This window comes from Babylonia areolata, chromosome 7 (genome assembly GCF_041734735.1).
Source record: "Babylonia areolata isolate BAREFJ2019XMU chromosome 7, ASM4173473v1, whole genome shotgun sequence".
Taxonomy (NCBI): domain Eukaryota; kingdom Metazoa; phylum Mollusca; class Gastropoda; order Neogastropoda; family Buccinidae; genus Babylonia; species Babylonia areolata.
The window spans coordinates 21594765-21618295 of NC_134882.1; the positions used below are offsets into that span (position 1 = coordinate 21594765).

Consider the following 23531-nt stretch of genomic DNA (forward strand, 5'->3'; position numbering starts at 1 on the left):
ACAGAGAAAGACAGAGACACAGAGAGAGCAAACACACAGGACCTGCCAAAAAGCCACAAACACACTCCATAATGCAGGATGCCATTTTGATCCTCTCACCCAAAGAAAACAGTGTGTCACTTCCAAGTCAATTTCAATCACATTTATTCCACTTCTTCATAAGATCCTGTTTCCAAAGAAAACCAAACACCTTGTTATCACTCTTCTCTTGTACACAATGTACAGTTTTTACAAAGAAAATCAAAGCACACCAAATTCAAGTTTGACAAATATTTTTTTTTATAAGATATTTTTCTGGATTAAATATTCTGAATTCTTTTAAGAACCATGAGGAGTTGTGAGGGATCAAAATGGCAAACGCAACAGACTCCATTACCTTTCAGTCTGAAGGCAGCATAACCAGTGACAGACATGTTCACAGGACAGGATTAAAACTGCTTGGGATTTTCAAAACGAATACTACCTGATAAACCGCAATGAGGAAAAAGGGCTATGAAAGAATAATCTCAGTGATGCTATCTGTGTCTGTGATGTCTTGACTGAAACCATAAACTTGTATATCCAAAAGACACGTCCAAGTTTCTGTGCTGCTGGTAACATCTTGATTAAAAAAATAAACATTCTTTTATCCGAAAGACACGTTCAAGTTTCTGTGCTGCTGGTAACATCTTGATTAAAAAATAAACATTCTTTTATCCGAAAGACATGTTCATGTTTGTGTGCTGCTGGTAACATCTTCGTTAAAATATAAACATTCATCCGAAAGACATGTTCATGTTTGTGTGCTGCTGGTAACATCTTGGTTAAAAAATAAACATTCCTTTATCCGAAAAAATAAACATTCTTTTATCTTTCAAGTTTGTGTGCTGCTGATAACATGTTTTGGTCCAAGATCTCATTTCAAAGTAATCTGCTCAAAGTCCTTACAATGTTACTAATATTGACCAGAATCAAATTTAAACAGAAAAAGTGAAGTCTAAAATGTGACCATGCTACCCCCCCCCCCCCCCCCCCCCCCCCCCACTATCATCACCACAACATACTTAGGAGTAAAATCATTCCACTAACTGACTAGGACAGGACTTGAGAGACAACCAGCACTACACATGCTCCCGAAGAAGGGGCAGAACTAGTGTCACCAAACATCTAATCCCATAACCCACTCAGGGGACAAGTGGGACATTCCACCAAGCACAGAAACAGAACAGGAAAGTAAAGAATGCAAGACTTCATCAACTGTGCTCAAGTAGAGGCTGGACAAGTAAAAAAAAACACCAAAAGATACAGAAATCTACAATAGCTTCCTTACCTTCTTGTCCTTAGAGAGTCATTAGGCAAAGGGAAAGAGCGAAACATGAAGTTAAACATGTTTCAAACAGTGGGTAAAGCTGCACCAAAGGAAGTTTGAAGCTGGTTTGCATTATTTCATTATTATAATTCTATAATAACATGTATGAAATATCACTATGAGTGGTGGGGAGTAAACATGAAAAAAAAAAGAAAAAAAAAGAAGAGGGCAAATTGTAAAGAGAAATGGCAAGGTAATTCCCTCATGAAAAGGCAGTGGTTGTGCATCTGTGGACTATGAAACCCACAGAATGCACTGAAAGGTTTCTTCAGGTGGGTTGAGTCTGATTGAACATAACCAGTGGGCTGTCTTCTGAAGCAGCTGAAACTACAGACTTTGGCAACAAAATCACTGTGGAGGCAAATCAGATCATCACCTTCTCCAACCCCCCTCCCCACAACACTCCCCCCACCCCCACCCCTCCCTCATCACAGACTACCAATGAAGCCCAAACTCCTGGTTCTATGTCAGTATATACCATAACAACAAAATGATTACTTCCAGATTCTAGAACGTCTGACACAGTGATGTGACACAGAAAAGTGCCAGTCATATCTTGTATGTAACCAGTGTTCTGGTGCTGCAATCATACAAGATGCCTGCCTTGAAAATGGAACTCTACACTAGTCTCAGTAGCTTGAAACTGTTTGTCTTTTGATCAGAGATACCTCAGCTTTTTAACTATTGTCTTTTGATCAGAGATACCTCAGCTTTTTAACTATTGTCTTTTGATCAGAGATAATTCAGCTTTTTAACTATTGTCTTTTGATCAGAGATACTTCAGCTTTTTAACTATTGTCTTTTAATCAGAGATATTTCAGCTTTTTAACTTTTGTCTTTTAATCAGAGATACTTCAGCTTTTTAACTATTGTCTTTTGATCAGAGATACCTCAGCTTTGTTTTAACTATTGTCTTTTGATCAGAGATACCCCAGCTTTGTTTCAACTATTGTCTTTTGATCAGAGATACCTCAACTTTTTAACTATTGTCTTTTGATCAGAGAGACCTCAGCTTTTTAACTATTGTCTTTTGATCAGAGATACTTCAGCTTTGTTTTAACTATTGTTTTTTGATCAGAGATACCTCAACTTTGTTTTAACTATTGTCTTTTGATCAGAGATACCTCAGCTTTGTTTTAACTACTATTGTCTTTTGATCAGAGATACCTCAGCTTTGTTTTAACTATTGTCTTTTGATCAGAGATACCTCAGCTTTTTAACTATTGTCTTTTGATCAGAGATACCTCAGCTATGTATGCATCTCTAATGATAGGACCTATTCCTGCCCTCTTAAATCAACATCCAGAAATACTATAAGCTTAATTTTCCTTGAGGTATACCTAAACCTTAAAAAAAAAAAAAAAAAAAAGAAAAAGAAAAAAAAGATAAAATAAAAGATATGCAACACAAATGTTCTACTATTACATGCAATCAGCTAAAGAGTAATTAGGTAATGTAACCTTAGAAAAAGAGTACATAAAAAAGACAGCAATCGCAGATGTAACAGTGAAGATATACTACCACCTAAGCAGATTTTACAGGATGGGTGCACTGTAATAGTACAGATGGACTACTGCCCTTACAGATTTTATAGTGCAGGTGCACTGACTAAATTCAAACAACAGCATTTTTCTTTCTTTTTTTTTTTGTTTTCCTTTTTTTGGGGGTGGGTGGGGGGGATCCAAAACACTTGATAAATAATGACTTGCACAATGAGTGCTCAACACTGGCTGGTGTCAAGATATTCTCTATGCATATGGCCTATTTTGATCCCTCTCTCTCCTGCCTGGTTTCACAGAGCTCACACTATCATTTTCTCCACTGGTTCCTTGATATGCAGAACATGCTATACAACAGACAAGACTCAGCATGCTGTAGATACTTCATACTACTGGCAAAAAGGTGTAAAAAAAAATAAATCATTCAATGCATGACATGCACAACAGGCTCTTTCCTGTTTCAAATAAATGCACATCTTTCCTGCCTTAAATAAATGCACAGTCTTCATATAAATATATAAAAATAAAAGCATGTGGCACCAGGAAGACAGCCAAAAATGTACCGTCAAGTCAGCTTGGTTTTTGATAAAACAAACAAAAACCAGAAATAAAAATCCCTACAGTTACCACAAAAACATAACAGAAATGAACTGTTGAAAAGACGAACAAACAGATTGTGTTAAAATTATGCAATTGAAATGTGGCTGATTAAAAATTTTTTTTATTTTTTTACAACCTACAACTCTGTACACTTCAATAACACAAGAAGCACAAACTGGAGAATAAGAAATGAAACTGTATAAAAAACTAAAAAAGTAAGCATTAGTGTCAATTCTCTCTTTCTCTCTCTCTCGTTGTTTCTCACACACTCACACATACACATACGCTAACAGAAAAAGAGGGAATTCATCATGAACCAATATGTACTCTTATTATCAGTTCCCAGCAGAAAAAAAATATACATATAAAAAAGAAAAAAAAAAGAAACAACTAGCAGTTTGAACACTGACAAGTGTACCTCTACAGTTTCTATGGCTCTCTGCACTCCACCCCGCCTCACCTTCTCTCCAACATGCCACCAGCCCCCCACCCCAACCCCCCCAACACACACACACCCCAGAAACAGTGAAATAAAGACACATACAGTGACAAAGGGTAGGATGGAAGGAGGGAAGGGAGGGAGGAAGGGGAAAAAAAAAAGAAGGAAGGTGCTCAAATGGTGTGTGAAAATACACATTTCATGTTCACAAATACTTGAACGTTACCACCTATTTTCCTGTAGCCCCTTCTGCAAATAAAGAGTCAGCAGCACCGTTACATTGCTGGAACACAACCTTGTAGCAAAAACACACATCCCAAAACAGCAGAATGCCTTCAACACCATTTACTCTCACTGTTCTCCCAAAGCACCTGGAAGGTTGTATTACTACCATCTTACATGCTAGGAAACATCAAAGACCAGGAGCTTTGAACAACGCCACCAGGAAAGAACTGACATACTCACGCCCTATGCATAGTTGTGCCTCTAACAGGAAGAAAAAAAAAAGAAGAAAAAAAAACGAAAAAAAACCCACCAAACACACACAAACCAAATAATTTCATAACTGTTGTATAATTCATGGTCATACAGAAAGACATTCAAATAAATAAATAAACACCGGACGGGAAGTGTCTACAAAAGGCTAGTATGCCACATGCTAACTAATGTAGAATTCACCCTTGTACACTTACGTGCTCAAACCCTCAGGCACACATACACAAACAAAGCTGCATCCACTTGCATTAACACACACATACAAGCACATATGTGCTTCCTCATATACTAACAGTCAAACAACTGCACTATTGCACGACATTTCCTATTCCAAAGTGGGGACAACAGACTCTCAAACTCCTCAACCACAGCACATGTGCACACTAAAAACAGTATAAAAGAAAACACTGATGTAAAATGAAAAAAAAAAAGTGTACTACTGTACTACATGGTATAAAGGCATAGAAGGAGAAAAAAGACAACACACTGAACACACTGACACACACATTCAACACAGTTCATAGTTGAGACAACATAAACTGAACACACTGACACACATGACATAACAACACAGTTCATATTTGAGATAACACAAACTGAGCAAACTGACACACATACAACACAGTTCATAGTTGAGACAACACAAACTAAACACACTGACACACATACAACACAGTTCATAGTTCAGGGAACACTAACCAAACACACTGACACATGTACCAGTTTTAAGAAACACATGCTGAAAAAGAAAAAGAAAAAAAAAGGTATATGAAATTTGGCTACACAAACTGAACACTTTAACATGTTCTCTAGTTTAGGTAACACAAACTGAACACAGTAATATGTACTGCAGTCCAGCCAACACACGCTGAACACAGTGACACGTGTACCCTAACTTCAACAACACAAACACAAAAGTCAAAGTAACTAACCTGTACCACAGTCCAGGCAACACAGACTGAACACACTGACACATGTACCCCAGTTTACATTCACACAGCCAACAACAACAACAACAAAAAAAGCCAGAAAGGTATCAGACACATTGACTACTATGCCACAGTTTGTCACAACCACAGCCACAGAGAGGAAAAGGACGAATGCTGAAAATCAGCCCATCACATGACTAAAGCAATGAGATCCGCACGGAAACTTCTGACTATAGTATAGCAAGGCACATGGGACTCACACACACACACACACACACTGCACTGCTGATTGATTGAGACATTTGCAAGGCAGACAAGACTTCTTTCCAAAAAGCAGAATCCACATTTGTGCACTCACTTGGCCACTATGTCCTTTCATTCTCACAATGGCACTGGCAAATTCATTCTGCCTTGACTGTACATCACAGGCACTGTCCATCTCCACAACACCAATTCTCAAGGAACCATGGTATTAAAAATAATTATTACATATTCATATACGTAAATGTGTATAGATTTATCATCATCACCATCACACAAGGGACTAACAGAGTGCAATGTAGGTTTCCCCTCATCTTGATTTGAGACAGCTGTTTGTAAAATGTTTGATATGTACTGGAGAAACATTTGTGAATAATATCATTTCTGTACAGATATTACTTTAACAAGAGTACTGACAATAATAAAAGCTTTGATATGTTTCAGCAAATGAGACTGCATGTGGTTTTTCTTCGTTCTTTTTATTTAAAATTTATATATATATATATATCTTTTTATTTCAAATCTGACATAGCAGTCTTTTCAGCATTATCACGGCATGAAGCAGTACATACTTCAAACATTATTTTAATTTTCACAGCTCAAATGAATAAACAGAAAAGTCAAACGTGTTGCCATGTTGAGGTGCTTCAAATTATTGACCAACATTTGTTTTTCTAAATCACTGTTGCTGCTTCATTAAGATAAATCCGATCTGATGGAATACAAGGCACAAACTGTTATGATGGGAAGGAAGAGAGGAAGAGCTGAGAACACCTTTCTTCCCACACAGATTTCTGTCCAGCATAAAAATAATTAAAATCAACAGCATCTTGTCTTCCTCTTCTCTACCCAAAGCTGGTGAATATCAACACAACCGCTAACAGCAGCATACAGATAATGGCTGTCATGTGTCATCTGAAATCCCCACAGAAAGAGGTGAACCCACTTTCATCAGTCTCACTCCTTCATTTCTTTTCTTGTCTTCCTTCTTGTATTTTCCACACAAGCTTCTTCTTCTTCCTGCTGATGTCAAATAAACTAACCAACCCAAGTGTGAATAGCAGAAAACCCCAATTGTTGGGTGATGTCTATATTGGTGGTATCACCTGTAGTCAAGAAGAATGTCACTCTGATTTCAGTCTGTGTGGTGTTTTAAAACCTCCAAACTGTGCAAGGATTTCCATTCACCCCCCCCCCCCCCCTCCGCCCCACAACTCCTGCTACACCCATTCCTTCATCCACCCATCACACAGCAACTCCAGGAATCCTCAACGACCAGAGCAAGAAGGGCCACCAGACACACAGCCAGGGAGAACCTAACTCCCTCAGCCCTCCCTGGGCAAACATTCACAAGTGATGCACCCCTTTGGTGTCAGTGGAGGAAGACGAGAGGGAGGAGGGTGAGGAGGGGGGTTTTGGCGTCACAGACTGGGAGGGAGGCAACAGTTTGGGGTAGGATGGTAATGATGGAGGAGGGGGAGCTGCCTCAGCTTTGGAGGACTTGGAGCCCAACAGATTGCTGAAACTGAAGCAACACACACAACACAGGTGTCAGAACGATCCGTTCCTCTGTCCATGCTGAAAGTGAACCAGGCTATAGTACACAAAGGGCATGAAAAGACAAACGTCACCATGTCTCTCACCGTTCTCAAACAGCTCACCTTTAGAAAACGTACGCATAAATGCAAATACAATAAAAAAAACAAGCCAAAGATAACTGAAAACAACACTGCTGTAAAAAAAAGAAGAAATATAAGAACTCTACGCATTCCAGCTTTTTCCTTTGACTGTGACGGTGTTGACTGACTAGACAGTGATTTATCCTGCAAAATATTTTCATACAGCTGAATGTTCTGAACAACTGTCATATAAATTCATTCTCAAGCATCAGAAGGTACATTGAAAAAAAAAAGTAGACAAAAGAAAAAAATCCTCTTTTTCTCCCCTCCCTTCAAAGCTGTATTTCTTGACTGCTCTTCAGCTGTTTGTACTAATCCCTGTTAATCTCTTTAATGTATACCACAAGAGATAAAGGATAGACTCAACAGGAATGGAAAATTAATCTCTTTAATGTATACCATAAGAGATAAAGGACAGACTAAACAGGAATGGAAAATTAATCTCTTTAACGTATACCATAAGAGATAAAGACAGACTCAACAGAAATGGAAAATTAATCTCTTTAATGTATATCATAAGAGACAAGAGAGGCAAGGCCTTCAAGACTCACTTGTGATACACTTAAAAAAAAAAAAAAAAAATCCAAGCTTTTTATGTATTGAGTATAATTTCAAAAAGTAATGTTCAAGATGAGAAAGATCAGTTTAAAGCAAATTAAGTCCCCTAGCATTAATTACAGAGTAATTTCCCTTTTTTACTATCTGCACCAAAACGTTTGCATAATAAATAAAACTTCCATGCTTAGCAAAAGAAGTTCCTGTTTGAACAAAAAATGATAATAATGACTGCTCTTGCTGCTGGGTCAGAATATCAGATCAAAGTGCCAAGTTTAGAGAATACAAAAAATATAAATATAACAGTAAATGCAGTTTGCATATAATTAGGCTTCTTTTTTTTTCTTTTTTTTGTGCCCATACCAGAGGTGCAATATTGTTTTAAACAAGATGACTGGAAAGAACTGAATTTTTCCTATTTTTATGCCAAATTTGGTGTCAACTGACAAAGTATTTGCAGAGAAAATGTCAATGTTAAAGTTTACCACGGACACACAGACACACACAGACAACCGAACACCGGGTTAAAACATAGACTCACTTTGTTTACACAAGTGAGTCAATAAAGGACAGACTCAACAAGAATGGAAAATTAATCTCTTAAATGTATATCATAAGAGACAAAGGACAGACTCAACAGGAATGGAAAATTAATCTCTTTAATGTATATCATAAGAGACAAAGGACAGACTCAACAGGAATGGAAAATTAATCTCTTTAATGTATATCATAAGAGACAAAGGACAGACTCAACAGGAATGGAAAATTAATCTCTTTAATGTATATCATAAGAGACAAAGGACAGACTCAACAGGAATGGAAAATTAATCTCTTTAATGTATATCATAAGAGATAAAGGACAGACTCAACAGGAATGGAAAATTAATCTCTTTAATGTATATCATAAGAGATAAAGGACAGACTCAACAGGAATGGAAAATTAATCTCTTTAATGTATATCATAAGAGACAAAGGACAGACTCAACAGGAATGGAAAATTAATCTCTTTAATGTATATCATAAGAGACAAAGGACAGACTCAACAGGAATGGAAAATTAATCTCTTTAATGTATATCATAAGAGATAAAGGACAGACTCAACAGGAATGGAAAATTAATCTCTTTAATGTATATCATAAGAGATAAAGGACAGACTCAACAGGAATGGAAAATTAATCTCTTTAATGTATATCATAAGAGATAAAGGACAGACTCAACAGGAATGGAAAATTAATCTCTTAAATGTATATCATAAGAGATAAAGGACAGACTCAACAGGAATGGAAAATTAATCTCTTTAATGTATATCATAAGAGATAAAGGACAGACTCAACAGGAATGGAAAATTAATCTCTTTAATGTATATCATAAGAGATAAAGGACAGACTCAACAGGAATGGAAAATTAATCTCTTTAATGTATATCATAAGAGATAAAGGACAGACTCAACAGGAACAGAAAATTAATCTCTTTAATGTATACCATAAGAGATAGAGGACAGACTCAGCAGAAATGGAAAATTAATCTCTTTAATGTATATCATAAGAAATAAAGGATAGACTGAACAGGAATGGAAAAACACTTGCCTTCTGGATTAGTTTCAGTTTGCTAAACTGAAATGTTTATGTATAAACTTTCTTCACTGTTTGTCTTTCATCAGGTGGTTCCTGTGGTGGCAATAAATTCAATTTTGTCTTGATACCAGCACTAGCAGTATCATTATCTTACTTATTTTATTTTTCACTTGCTTTCTCTCTTCATTTGCCATTTATGAATGTTATTTGGTAGTAATGATAATATGGTCACAGTGAATCTGAAGTGCAATGTTGAGAACAGTATATGCTTTTAAGCTTGTTGATGCTCTCTTTCGTCTTTGCTTGTATTTGCGATTCATGTGAACTGCTCAAAAATTCGTAATTATTCAAAACCCAAAAGGTACCACATAAATACAATGCTCACCAACTCACTTACACCTATTCAAATGTACCCGCATCAGACAAAATCAAGTGGAAGAGGTGAAAGACAGACAGACAGACAGACAGACAGACACAGTACTCACAAGTTCCAGACGGAGGACTTCTTCTTGCCGGAGCTGAGCTCTGAGGGGTGTTCCCGAGAGGCACGGATCATCTCTGTCCATCGCACGGCTTCCTGCAGCTCCATCAGCCGCTCCTTGTACTGGTTCCGCTCCATCAACACCCGCGCCATCTCCACCCGCGTGAACCGCTTCCGCTGGGCCATCGGCACGTCTTCCTGTAGTCACAACATTCACTGTTCATTGACTGTCATCTTCCTGTAGTCACAACATTCACTGTTCATTGACTGTCATCTTCCTGTAGTCACAACATTCACTGTTCATTGACTGTCGTCTTCCTGTAGTCACAACATTCACTGTTCATTGACTGTCATCTTCCTGTAGTCACAACATTCACTGTTCATTGACTGTCGTTTTCCTGTAGTCACAACATTCACTGTTCATTCACTGTCATCTTCCTGTAGTCACAACATTCACTGTTCATTGACTGTCGTCTTCCTGTAGTCACAACATTAACTGGTCATTGACTGTCATCTTCCTGTAGTCACAACATTCACTGTTCATTCACTGTCATCTTCCTGTAGTCACAACATTCTGTTCATTGACTGTCGTCTTCCTGTAGTCACAACATTCACTGTTCATTGACTGTCATCTTCCTGTAGTCACAACATTCACTGTTCATTCACTGTCATCTTCCTGTAGTCACAACATTCACTGTTCATTGACTGTCGTCTTCCTGTAGTCACAACATTCACTGTTCATTGACTGTCATCTTCCTGCACTCACAACATTCACTGTTCATTCATTGTCATCTTCCTGCACTCACAACATTCACTGTTCATTCACTGTCATCTTCCTGCACTCACAACATTCACTGTTCATTCACTGTAACTTCCTACACTCAAAACATTCAGTCGTCTTCCTTCCTGCACTCAAAACATTCAGTCGTCTTCCTTCCTGCACTCACAACATTCACTGTTCATTGACTGTCATCTTCCTGCACTCACAACATTCACTGTCATCTTCCTGCACTCACAACATTCACTGTCATCTTCCTGCACTCACAACATTCACTGTTCATTGACTGCTGTCTTCCTGCACTAACAACATTCACTGTCGTCTTCCTGCACTCACAACATTCACTGTTCATTCACTGTCATCTTCCTGTACTCACAACATTCACTGTTCATTCACTGTCATCTTCCTGCACTCACAACATTCACTGTTCATTCACGGTCGTCTTCCTGCACTCACAACATTCACTGTTCATTCACTGTCATCTTCCTGCACTCACAACATTCACTGTCGTCTTCCTGCACTCACAACATTCACTGTCGTCTTCCTGCACTCACAACATGCACTCACAACATTCACTGTCGTCTTCCTGCACTCACAACATTCACTGTCGTCTTCCTGCACTCACAACATTCACTGTTCATTCACTGTCGTCTTCCTGCACTCACAACATTCACTGTCGTCTTCCTGCACTCACAACATTCACTGTTCATTCACTGTCATCTTCCTGCACTCGCAATATTCACTGTCGTCTTCCTGCACTCACAACATTCACTGTTCATTCACTGTCATCTTCCTGTACTCACAACATTCACTGTTCATTCACTGTCATCTTCCTGCACTCACAACATTCACTGTTCATTCACGGTCGTCTTCCTGCACTCACAACATTCACTGTTCATTCACTGTCATCTTCCTGCACTCACAACATTCACTGTCGTCTTCCTGCACTCACAACATTCACTGTTCATTCACTGTCGTCTTCCTGCACTCACAACATTCACTGTCGTCTTCCTGCACTCACAACATTCACTGTTCATTCACTGTCATCTTCCTGCACTCACAACATTCACTGTTCATTCACTGTCATCTTCCTGCACTCACAACATTCACTGTTCATTCACTGTCATCTTCCTGCACTCACAACATTCACTGTCGTCTTCCTGCACTCACAACATTCACTGTTCATTCACTGTCGTCTTCCTGCACTCACAACATTCACTGTCGTCTTCCTGCACTCACAACATTCACTGTTCATTCACTGTCATCTTCCTGCACTCACAACATTCACTGTTCATTCACTGTCATCTTCCTGCACTCACAACATTCACTGTTCATTCACTGTCATCTTCCTGCACTCACAACATTCACTGTTCATTCACTGTCATCTTCCTGCACTCACAACATTCACTGTTCATTCACTGTCATCTGACAAGAATCCATTACGGGCGGTGAAACAAAAATGATGTGAAAGGCATCCATGAAAGAGATTTTCATTACTGACAGAGAAGGAATCAATCACAGACAATTATCTTTACTGAATGCCCTGATCAACATAATTGTGAGAAGGAATCAATCATAGACAAATATCTTTTCTGAATGCCCTGATCAACATAACTGTGAGAGAAAGCAAATTGTAGACCAAGATCCTTACCAATAGCTCTACCACGACAAGGATATTTTCATCACTGCAAGAAAGGGAATCATTGAGAAAGATTCTTATCAAAGGCTTTTCCCTAACAAATTAAATCAACGTGAGACAACTGAATCGTAGATAAAGATCTTCACCAAGGTCTCTGTCCCAGCAAAGAGATTTTCATAACTGCCAGAGAGGGAATCATAGATAAAGATCTTCACCAAGGTCTCTGTCCTAGCAAGGAGATTTTCATAACTCCCAGAGAGGGAATCATAGATAAAAATCTTCACCAAGGTCTCTGTCCTAGCCAAGAGATTTTCATAACTGCCGGAGAGGGAATCATAGAAAAAGATCCTTGCAGAGGGTCTACCCTAATAAAATGCATCACTGCAAGAGGGGGAATCGTAGACACAGATCCTTACAGAGGGCTTAACCCTTACAAGTAGATTGACATCACTCTGAGAGAGGGATTTGTAGACACAGACCCTTACCAAGGGTTCTGCACTTACCAGTAGAATTACATCACTGTGAGAGAGGGAATCATAGACACAGACCCTTACCAAGGGTTCTACACTACCAGTAGATTTACATCACTGTGAGAGAGGGAATCATAGACACAGACCCTTACAAAGGGTTCTACACTTACCAGTAGATTTACATCACTGTGAGAGAGGGAATCATAGACACAGACCCTTACCAAGGGTTCTACACTTACCAGTAGATTTACATCACTGCAAGAGAGGGAATCATAGACACAGACCCTTACCAAGGGTTCTACACTTACCAGTAGATTTACATCACTGTGAGAGAGGGAATCATAGACACAGACCCTCACCAAGGGTTCTACACTTACCAGTAGATTTACATCACTGTGAGAGAGGGGATTGTAGACACAGACCTTTATCGAGGGCTTAACCCTTACAAGTAGATTTACATCACTCTGAGAGAGGGAATCATACACACAGATCCTTATCGAGGGATCTACCCTAACAAATGACACAGGGCTCTGGACTGAGAGTGAAAGGTTCACCTCATCTTCCTCCCGAGCGGCCTGGTTCTTTTTCTCAATGTCTTCCTTTGTCTTCTTCAGCTCCTCCTCCAGCTGGGTGATGCGCTGCTGTAGGCGTCCCTTCACCGTCTGCAGAGAGTTGATCTCCTCACGCAGGATCTCCTGCTCACTATCAACACACACATTGAAAAAATGTATATCATACACACACAGTGTGTGTCACCACACACACACACGAGTGTCAACACACACACACGAACAGTGTCAACACAAGCACACACATACTACCACACACACAGAGTCACTACAAACACACACACACACACACAACTACAGTGTTACCAAACACACATGCACTCACACACACACACACTGTCACCACAAAAACGCACATACAGTGTCACCACACAAACACATGCACACCATACAGACACACACTCACACCCACACCCTCACCACAAATACACACAAACACACACAGAGTGTCACCACACATACACACACACGCACACACACACAGAGTGTTGTCACCACACATACACACACACGCACACACACACACAAAGTGTCACCCAACACACACACACATCAAACAATGGATTTATAGATTCTATCGCAGTTAAAAAGAAATGTTACAAGTCCCAGCTATTTAATATTTTCATTATTGACAGACCCTATACACAATGACACTTCCCCACTAACAACTAAATACTCCAAACTCTACCTTCTCTGTTGCAAACTATTTTTAATCAAAAGTGGCAAGATATATAGATATATGGATGGATAGATAGATAGATAGACAGATAGATGTGTATGTTTTTTAATTCGCAATCCAGAACTATATCTTGTGGAAGATCCTGAATGTGCTCATAATCTATCACTTTTATCTATCTGTTGTGCTTAGTTTCAGTGTCCATAGTTTCTTGGCTGGATTTTGTAATAAATGAACTGACTTCCGAGTTGTGAGTTCACACACACACACACACACACACACAAATCATGAGAAGAGATGATGGCCTTGTGGTAATACATACACCTAGGAAACGAGAAAATCTGAGAGCTGGGGATCAAATACCAAACTGGCAAGTGATTTTCTTTCCCTCCACCAGACCTTGAGTGGTGGTCTGGACACTAGTCATTCCAATGAGACAACACAACCCAGAGCCCCTTTGCAGCATGCACTTAGTGCAAATAAAATAACCCACTGCAACTAAAGGGTTGTCCCAGGCAAAATTTTGAAAAAAAAAAAAATCTACTTTGATAGCAAAACAAACACCTGCAGAGAGAGAAAAAGGGGGAAGTATAGATGGTTCTGTGGTGTGGACACCAGCTCTCTCTTGGGAGAGCAGCCCAAGTTTCACACAGAGATATATGTTGTGAGAAAAAGCATTAAAAATATAACAAAACAATACAATGTTCTTTCTGTCTCTCATGACAGCAAGGGATACTGAATATTTTGTGTCAGTCAAAATCCAGTCCCTGTGGGTATGGCTCTTAAATCATATTGCTGTAGTTTGGCACACAGAATGACATGCTCATTGTTATAAAACGCACTGAACATCCTCTTCACTGTCTTAAGACAAACAATCCATGTATGCTGTCATGAAATCCTCATAATTCCTGTTCACTGCCACTATATTATTGGCTGAAAACTTCATCTGACCGTCTAAAATGCACCTGACCTGCTTCTGTCAATCCTCTGTAACTTTGTTTTTACTTTCATTTCTTTTTTTCTTTTTTTCGCAGCCTCATCATTTATGCTATTTCAGTGGCATCAACACCCAAAACAGCTCTTTCCCAGCACCCCTAGCCTGTGTTTTCTGTTTCCCTTGCATGGGTTCTATTTTCTCTTCCAGTTCAACATCACCACCATAACATTTAATACAGAAAATATTACAGCGAAAATATAACTTATGACCCATTTGGTAATTTCAGATTAATCTAGCCTGTATTTTCTTGTTCCCAGTGTCTGCTTCAATATGTCATCTCTCTCCCTCACATGTTCACCCACACAAGATTATCATACATCATTCAAACAAAGGCGTCTCTACTTTGTTTCTAAAATTAATTTTAAAAAAATACAATTAAACAAAATTTGTTTGTATACACACATATGTATAGAGACAAACAGAAAGAGAGAGTGAGGTAGTGCATGCGTGCATGTGCGTGTGAATTTTTTCTTCCACTTTCCTTCGTTTGAAGCAGATAAACAAAGTTACAAAAGTACACAGCAAGGAAATGTGTGAAACATCTATCACTTATCCAGCCTGGTATGCAACATAAGAAGACTGTAACAAAAATGATCCTTTACCTGGACAGCTCATCCACTTTGGCAATGAGGTCATCTTTCACAATGTTCAGAGCATTTCTGAAAGAAAGCAAATAGTGAACAAATATATAACACAGCTCATCCACTTTGGCAATGAGGTCATCTTTCACAATGTTCAGAGCATTTCTGAAAGAAAGCAAATAGTGAACGAATATATAACACAGCTCATCCACTTTGGCAATGAGGTCATCTTTCACTATGTTCTGAGCATTCCTGAAAGAAAGGAAAAAGTGAACAAATATATAACAAAAGCTAATGCGGGCTCAAACCTTTCAGTCAGTATGTTTCCACCGAGGTTTTTTTTCAAACATTATTTTGCATTAGAAATAGTAAAATAAAAAATAATAATAATAATAATAAAAAAGAAGAGAATTGTTTCCTGAAAGTCCAATACATGGTCACAAGAAAGGGATTTGTCAGCAGACTGGGTGTTGTTCCCAAACTGTGGGAGCCATCTTTTGAAATCTCTGAAGTGGAGGGGTGGCCCAGCGGTAACACACCTGCCTAGAAAACCACAAAATCTGACCACACACCATCCAATTTCACTGTCGTCAGTATTTTCTCCACCTCCACTAGAGTCATTCGGATGAGACGATAAACCCAGGCCCCGCATGCTGCAAGCACTTCACACATGTCAAAGAACCCGTGGCAAGAAAAGAGTTGTGCCTGACAAAATGCTGAAGAAAAATCCACTCTAATAGATATGTGTATGTGTGTGCATGTGACTGAAAGCCTGCCTGAATGACACGGGAAACAAATGAGAGCCTGAAGGCAGTCTGTTCCACCCAGACAGACATAGCCTGTTGTACCAATGACAGTCAGTCTGTTCCACCCAGGTACACACAGCCTGTTGTACCAATGACAGTCAGTCTGTTCCACCCAGGTACACACAGCCTGTTGTACCAATGACAGTCAGTCTGTTCCACCCAGATAGACACAGCCTGTTGTACCAATGACAGTCAGTCTGTTCCACCCAGGTAGACAAAGCCTGCTGTACCAATGACTGTCAGTCTGCTTCACCCAGACAGACACAGCCTGTTGTACCAATGACTGTCAGTCTGTTCCACCCAGGTACACACAGCCTGTTGTACCAATGGCAGTCTGTTCCACCCAGATAGACACAGCCTGTTGTACCAATGACAGTCAGTCTGTTCCACCCAGATAGACACAGCCTGTTGTACCAATGACAGTCAGTCTGTTCCACCCAGATAGACACAGCCTGTTGTACCAATGACAGTCAGTCTGTTCCACCCAGATAGACACAGCCTGTTGTATCAATGACTGTCAGTCTACTCCACCCAGATAGACACAGCCTGTTGTACCAATTTTCCACCCAGATAGACACAGCCTGTTGTACCAATGACAGTCAGTCTGTTCCACCTACATAGACACAGCCTGTTGTACCAATGACAGTCTGTTCCACCCAAACAGACACAGCCTGTTGTACCAATGAAAGTCAGTCTGTTCCACCCAGGTACACACAGCCTGTTGAACCAATGGCAGTCAGTCTGTTCCACCCAGGTAGACACAACCTGCTGTACCAATGACAGTCAGTCTGTTCCACCCAGATAGACACAGCCTGTTGTACCAATGACAGTCAGTCTGTTCCATCCAGATAGACACAGCCTGTTGTACCAATGGCAGTCAGTCTGTTCCACCCAGGTAGACACAGCCTGTTGTACCAATGACCGTCAGTCTGTTCCACCCAGATAGACACAGCCTGTTGTACCAATGACAGTCAGTCTGTTCCACCCAGATAGACACAGCCTGTTGTACCAATGACAGTCAGTCTGTTCCACCCAGATAGACACAGCCTGTTGTACCAATGACAGTCAGTCTGTTCCACCCAGATAGACACAGCCTGTTGTACCAATAACAGTCAGTCTGTTCCACCCAGATAGACACAGCCTGTTGTACCAATAACAGTCAGTCTGTTCCACCCAGATAGACACAGCCTGTTGTACCAATAACAGTCAGTCTGTTCCACCCAGGTAGACACAGCCTGTTGTACCAATGACAGTCAGTCTGTTCCACCCAGATAGACACAGCCTGTTGTACCAATGACAGTCAGTCTGTTCCACCCAGATAGACACAGCCTGTTGTACCAATAACAGTCAGTCTGTTCCACCCAGGTAGACACAGCCTGTTGTACCAATGACAGTCAGTCTGTGTTTATAAAGCGCTCACAGTTTGGTTTCTGATTGAAGACAGATGCTACAAGTACCAATCATAATGGTGCTGGATACTTCTACAGCACTCTATCCATAAACTGCTGTGGGTGCTTTGCAAAACACATGATATAATACGTAACACATTGTATCAAAGTTACATATACACATCAAAATCTACCCAGCAAACTACACATACACATAAAGACAATGCATGCATACATTCATACAAGCACATGTTCAATCATACATTCATACAAACACATGTTCAATCATACATGAATACACACCTCCCCCCTCCCCATACACATATAAAGACAATGCATGCATACATTCATACAAACACAAACAAATGTTCAATCATACATTCATACAAACACATGTTCAATCATACATTCAAACACACCTTCCCCCCTCCCCATACACACAACAAAAATAATTATAACAAAAATAATGAAAACACAATAACAACAACGATAGTAACAACAATGCCAATGATGACTCACTTGGTGGCCAGCAGCTCTGTGTTCTCCAGGATGAGGTTTTCCAGCTCCTTTCCCATCCCTGCAACACCCCACCCACACAGCTTGCCAATGCGGACATCACCCCACCCACACAGCTTGCCAATGCGGACATCACCCCACCCACACAGCTTGCCAATGCGGACATCACCCCACCCACACAGCTTGCCAATGCTTTCTGACATCATTCTGAACACACTCACACAAACCTTTCTGTCATGCGCCCATGTCAAACATCTGACTACATCAACTGCAGGTTGAAATAGAGACATGCATGCTGTATAAAACTCATGTTGCTAAATGCAATTCACCACACTCAACATGCACATACACACACACATTATAGACACACACAACTATATCTATCATTCTATGTATACCTATATACTTTCATCGAAATCTACACAGATACTTGTGTCACCTATCTACAAACATTTCACACAAGTTTTGAACTCCAAGCAAACATCTACACACGCATAAACAAGTTGTTTTCCTCAAAACTTACCAACCCTTCAACAATATTAAAATGGATGTCTGCTTCAAAAAACACAACTCTGCCAGCACAAAGGAAAGATGTGACATGCAAACTCACACAACACACCTGTTAAACTCTTAGATAAAACTCAAATTAGCCAGATAAAAAAACAATAACAAAAAACAAACAAACAAAAAACACACAAAACTAAACCAAAAACAAACAATTTTTTTCACTCAGATGTTTTCTTTTGAAACCACATGAACACACAGAGAGTAAGATAAAAAAAAAATAAATAAATAAAAATAAAAAAAACTGATAAGGGAGTGGGTGTGTGGGGGTGGGAAGGAGCTGATCTGGTTACATAAAACAACAAGAGAGGCAAGGCCTTCTAGACTCACTTGTGATACACTTTTAAAAAAAATCCAAGCTTTTTATGTATTGAGTATCATTTAAAAATGTAATGTTTAAGATAAGAAAGATCAGTTTAAAGCAAATTAAGTCCCCCTAGCATTAATTACAGAGTAATTTCCCTTTTTTACTATCTGCACCAAAAATGTTTGCAAAATAAATAAAACTTCCATGCTGAGCAAAAGAAGTTTCTGTTTGAACAGAAAATGATAATAATGACTGCTCTTGTTGTTGGGTCAGAATATCAGATCAAAGTGCCAAGTTTAGAGAATACAAAAAATATAAATATAACAGTAAATGCAGTTTGCATATAATCAGGCTTCATTCTTTATTTTTTTGTGCCCATCCCAGAGGTGCAATATTGTTTTAAACAAGATGACTGGAAAGAACTGAATTTGTCCTATTTTTATGCCTAATTTGGTGTCAACTGACAAAGTATTTGCAGAGAAAATGTCAATGTTAAAGTTTACCATGGACACACACACACACACACACACACACACACACAACCGAACACCGGGTTAAAACACAGACTCACTTTGTTTACACAAGTGAGTCAAAAAGGACTCTGATTTAAATCAATAACACACACACACACACACACACACACAGGACAACAAAACAACAAAAACACCACACAATTCCAGCATCCACACATTATTCTTCAATATGCCTGGACTGAAAACGACAGACACATTACACAACAAGACAATGCATCTTTTGTATCAGCAGAAAAACAACAACAAATAAATCTTACCAAAGAAATTGTCACTGACTGTGGACAAGGCGCAATCACCAATGGCCATTCAATGCATGAGGAAAAAATACACAGCAACAAACCATTAGTTCAAAACTATATTAATCGCTACTGGTCACAGGTCATGCTGCAAGTTTCAATGCCACTTTATTTCAGGGACAGCTTCAATAAGTAATTTATACATATTGCATTCTAACATTCTGAACAGACTGATTCATTCAGACACACACACATTTTTCCCTTGCTTACTGATTCTGAAATATAGCAAGTTATGAGCATGTGTGTGTGTGTGTGTGTGTCTGTCTGTGTGTGCGCGCGCACGCGCGCACACACACCCACCATGCCAGTGTGGTGTGTGATTGTGTTTGCATGTCTTTGTCAGTGATTAATGTACATGGGTGGGTGTGTGCGTGAGTAAATAATAAATATGTTGATAATCTGTCAGTATGTTTTGTGTGATAATTATAAACAGGCCTTCTTTAGAAAATCTCTTCATCAGCAGACTGGTGCATGTTCTCAACTCTAGCGAACACCCACACAGCAAACATGCACCTAACCACCACACAACCATGCACATGACCGGAATCACTACAGTCTAATAATATATAGTCTTTCTGCACACTCTCTCTCTCTAGTGCATGCCTGCATCATCACCTGCCCCCCCTCCCCCCTATCAATCCCCAGCACAAATCTGTCCCAGCTATAATAGCTATCTCAAATAAGAACAAAGAATGGCATCAAAACAATGTGATAGCAAAACAAAGTGTAACAATATCACATATCTTTTTCCCCTCCACATAAAATATTCAGCTTTTACCTATGAATAGATTAAGGTCGTTGCACACACTGACCCTTTTCCATTCCACTTAAATATAAAGCAAAAAATTGTTTGTTTCTTTTTCAAGCTTGTTCTCACATTACGACACGATGCCTGTATAAAAAAAACAATACTCAAATGAAACCGACTTCAATGACCCACAAAATGAAGGAACGCAAAAAACAAAAATAAACAAACAAAACCACCAAAATCATCAAAATAAGCCTCAGCTGGGAAAATGCAATGGCATGGATGAACATGATCATGCAAGATGCTGTCTTCAACCATTCTGAAAGGAGTACACAACCACAAACATGCACGGACAAGAACACACGCATAAAGTGCACCACACAAACCCATGAACTCAAAATGCCCATGCCAAAAAAAAATCTCATAGTGGAAAAAATGCCCCATATAAAGCTGATGGATGACAAATCATGGTGGGAAAATGCCCCATATAAAGCTGATGTACTACAAGTCATTGTGGAAAAATGCCATATATAAAGCTGATGGATAACAAATCATAGTGGAAAATGCCCCATATAAAGCTGATGGACTACAAGTCATTGTGGAAAAATGCCACATATAAAGCTGACAGACCACAGATCATGGCTAGAAAAATGCCCAATTTAAAGCTGATGGACCAAAATGTATTAAATTATAGTGGAATGCCCTATATAAAACTGATGGACTACAAGTCATTGTGGAAAAATGGCCCATATAAAGCTGATGGACTACAAGTCATTGTGGAAAAATGATCAATTTAAAGCTGATGGACCATAAATTATAGTGGAATGCCCAATGTAAATCTGATGAACTAAAGTCATTGTGGAATGCCCCATATAAAGCTGACAGACCACAAATCATACTGGGAAAATGCCCCCCAAAGCTGATGGACCATAAATCATAGTGGAATGCCCCATATAAAGTTGGTGGACCATAATTCATAGTGGAATGCCCCATATAGAGCTGATGGACCATAAATGATCATAGTGGAATGCCCCATATAAAACTGATGGACCACAGATTATAGTGGAATGCCCCATATAAACCTGATAAACAAGACATTGTGGAATGCCCCATTTTAAGCTGATGGACCACAGATTGTAGTGGAATGTCCCATATAAACCTGATGGACAAGTCATTGTGGAATGCCCCATATAAAGCTGATGGACCAAAAATTATAGTGGAAAATGTCCCATATAAAGCTGATGGACCATGGATTATAGTGGAATGCCCCATATAAACCTGATGGACATGTCATTGTGGAATGCCCCATATAGAGCTGATGGACCAAAAATTATAGTGGAAAATGTCCCATATAAAGCTGATGGACCATAAATTATAGTGGAAAATGCCCCATATGAAGCTGATGGACCACAAATTATTGTGGAAAATGCCCCATACAAAGCTGATGGACCATAAATTATAATGGAAAATGCCCCAGAAAAGCTGATGGACCATAAAATATTGTGGGGAAATGACCCATATAAAGTTGATGGACCATAAATTATAGTGGAATGCCCAATATAAAGCTGATAGACTACAAGTCATTGTGGAATGCCCAATATAAAGTTGATGGACTACACGGAATGCCCAATTTAAAGCTGATGGACTACAAGTCAATGTGGAATGCCCCATTTAAACCTGATGGACTACAAGTCATTGTGGAATGCCCCATTTAAAGCTGATGGACTACAAGTCAATGTGGAATGCCCCATTTAAACCTGATGGACTACAAGTCATTGTGGAATGCCCCATTTAAAGCTGATGGACTACAAGTCATTGCGGAATGCCCCATTTAAAGCTGATGCCAGTGATAGACCACAAATCATAGCAGAACACCCCATTGAAAGCTGACAAATCATAATCATTGTGGAATGCATGCCCCATAACACTTACGACTTTGAGATATGTCTAGTCCAGGGCACAATGAAAGCAAAACAAAATCTACTAAGCAACAAAGAAGCAAACACATATCTAATGCTTCCAACATGTCCTTTTTTGAAAAAAAAAAAATTATATAGAGACATTCTGTTGCTTTACCATGGGCAGAACTGAAAGTGTTATTTCTTTCATAAAACTGTAAGTTATTTTTTTCTTAGAGGGAATGTTAGTAAACACACACACACACACACGCACACACACATGCACATACACACACACACACACACACACAGATGTGCTTGTACACACATACAGTCACACCAAGTCCCTGTAATGGACTTTCCAATATTCCATTTTTAACAATCCAGTCACACCAGTCCACCCCCCACACCCCTCCCCAAAAAATAATGACATGAAGTTTCCTCAACCCTAATAAGACTGCTGCCTGATAATGAAATGAAATATACAACAACAACACATTGCTTAAAAGCATAATCTTACACTAACAGTAACACAAAAAGTATATACCCAACATGATTAACGAAAAACAAAAGACCAACAAAAAAAAACAAGAAAAAAAAATCCCAACACAGAAAAAAAAAATGGAACAGAGATCCCAACTGCTTCTGCAATTTGTTTTTCATTTCTCTTCTTTTCTTTTTCTTTTTTTTTACAAACCCAAACACGACTGAAACAGAATAAAATGTTTCAGTTGGCATCAGCAGGATTCAATGCACCCTTCTGCATTATTTTGTTTAACTGAAAAATTCAAGTCTACACTGTGCGATGTCTGCAAGAAATTTCCATTGAATTATTCTGTTGAAAACGATGACTGTGGTGAAGGACAAAGCTTTCAGTTGTTTTGTTGTTGTTGTTTTGTCAATAC

The 23531-nt window shown here is 39.2% G+C and overlaps 1 protein-coding gene across 16 annotated transcripts in view; it reads right to left on the bottom strand.

Moving 5' to 3' along the window:
- The window catches only part of LOC143283900 (C-Jun-amino-terminal kinase-interacting protein 4-like), a 161254-nt gene that overhangs the window by 106508 nt on the left and 31215 nt on the right, over positions 1 to 23531 (bottom strand). For 15 of the 16 annotated variants that reach the window (XM_076590313.1, XM_076590306.1, XM_076590304.1 and 12 more), the window contains 5 exons: positions 19942 to 19959; positions 18284 to 18341; positions 15592 to 15648; positions 13302 to 13449; positions 9865 to 10058 (listed from right to left, as the gene is read on the bottom strand). In XM_076590313.1, coding sequence (XP_076446428.1) covers positions 9865 to 10058; positions 13302 to 13449; positions 15592 to 15648; positions 18284 to 18341; positions 19942 to 19959 — 475 coding nt within the window. The remainder of the gene's footprint in view (positions 1 to 9864; positions 10059 to 13301; positions 13450 to 15591; positions 15649 to 18283; positions 18342 to 19941; positions 19960 to 23531) is intronic. The other variant, XM_076590307.1, reaches the window with a different exon arrangement.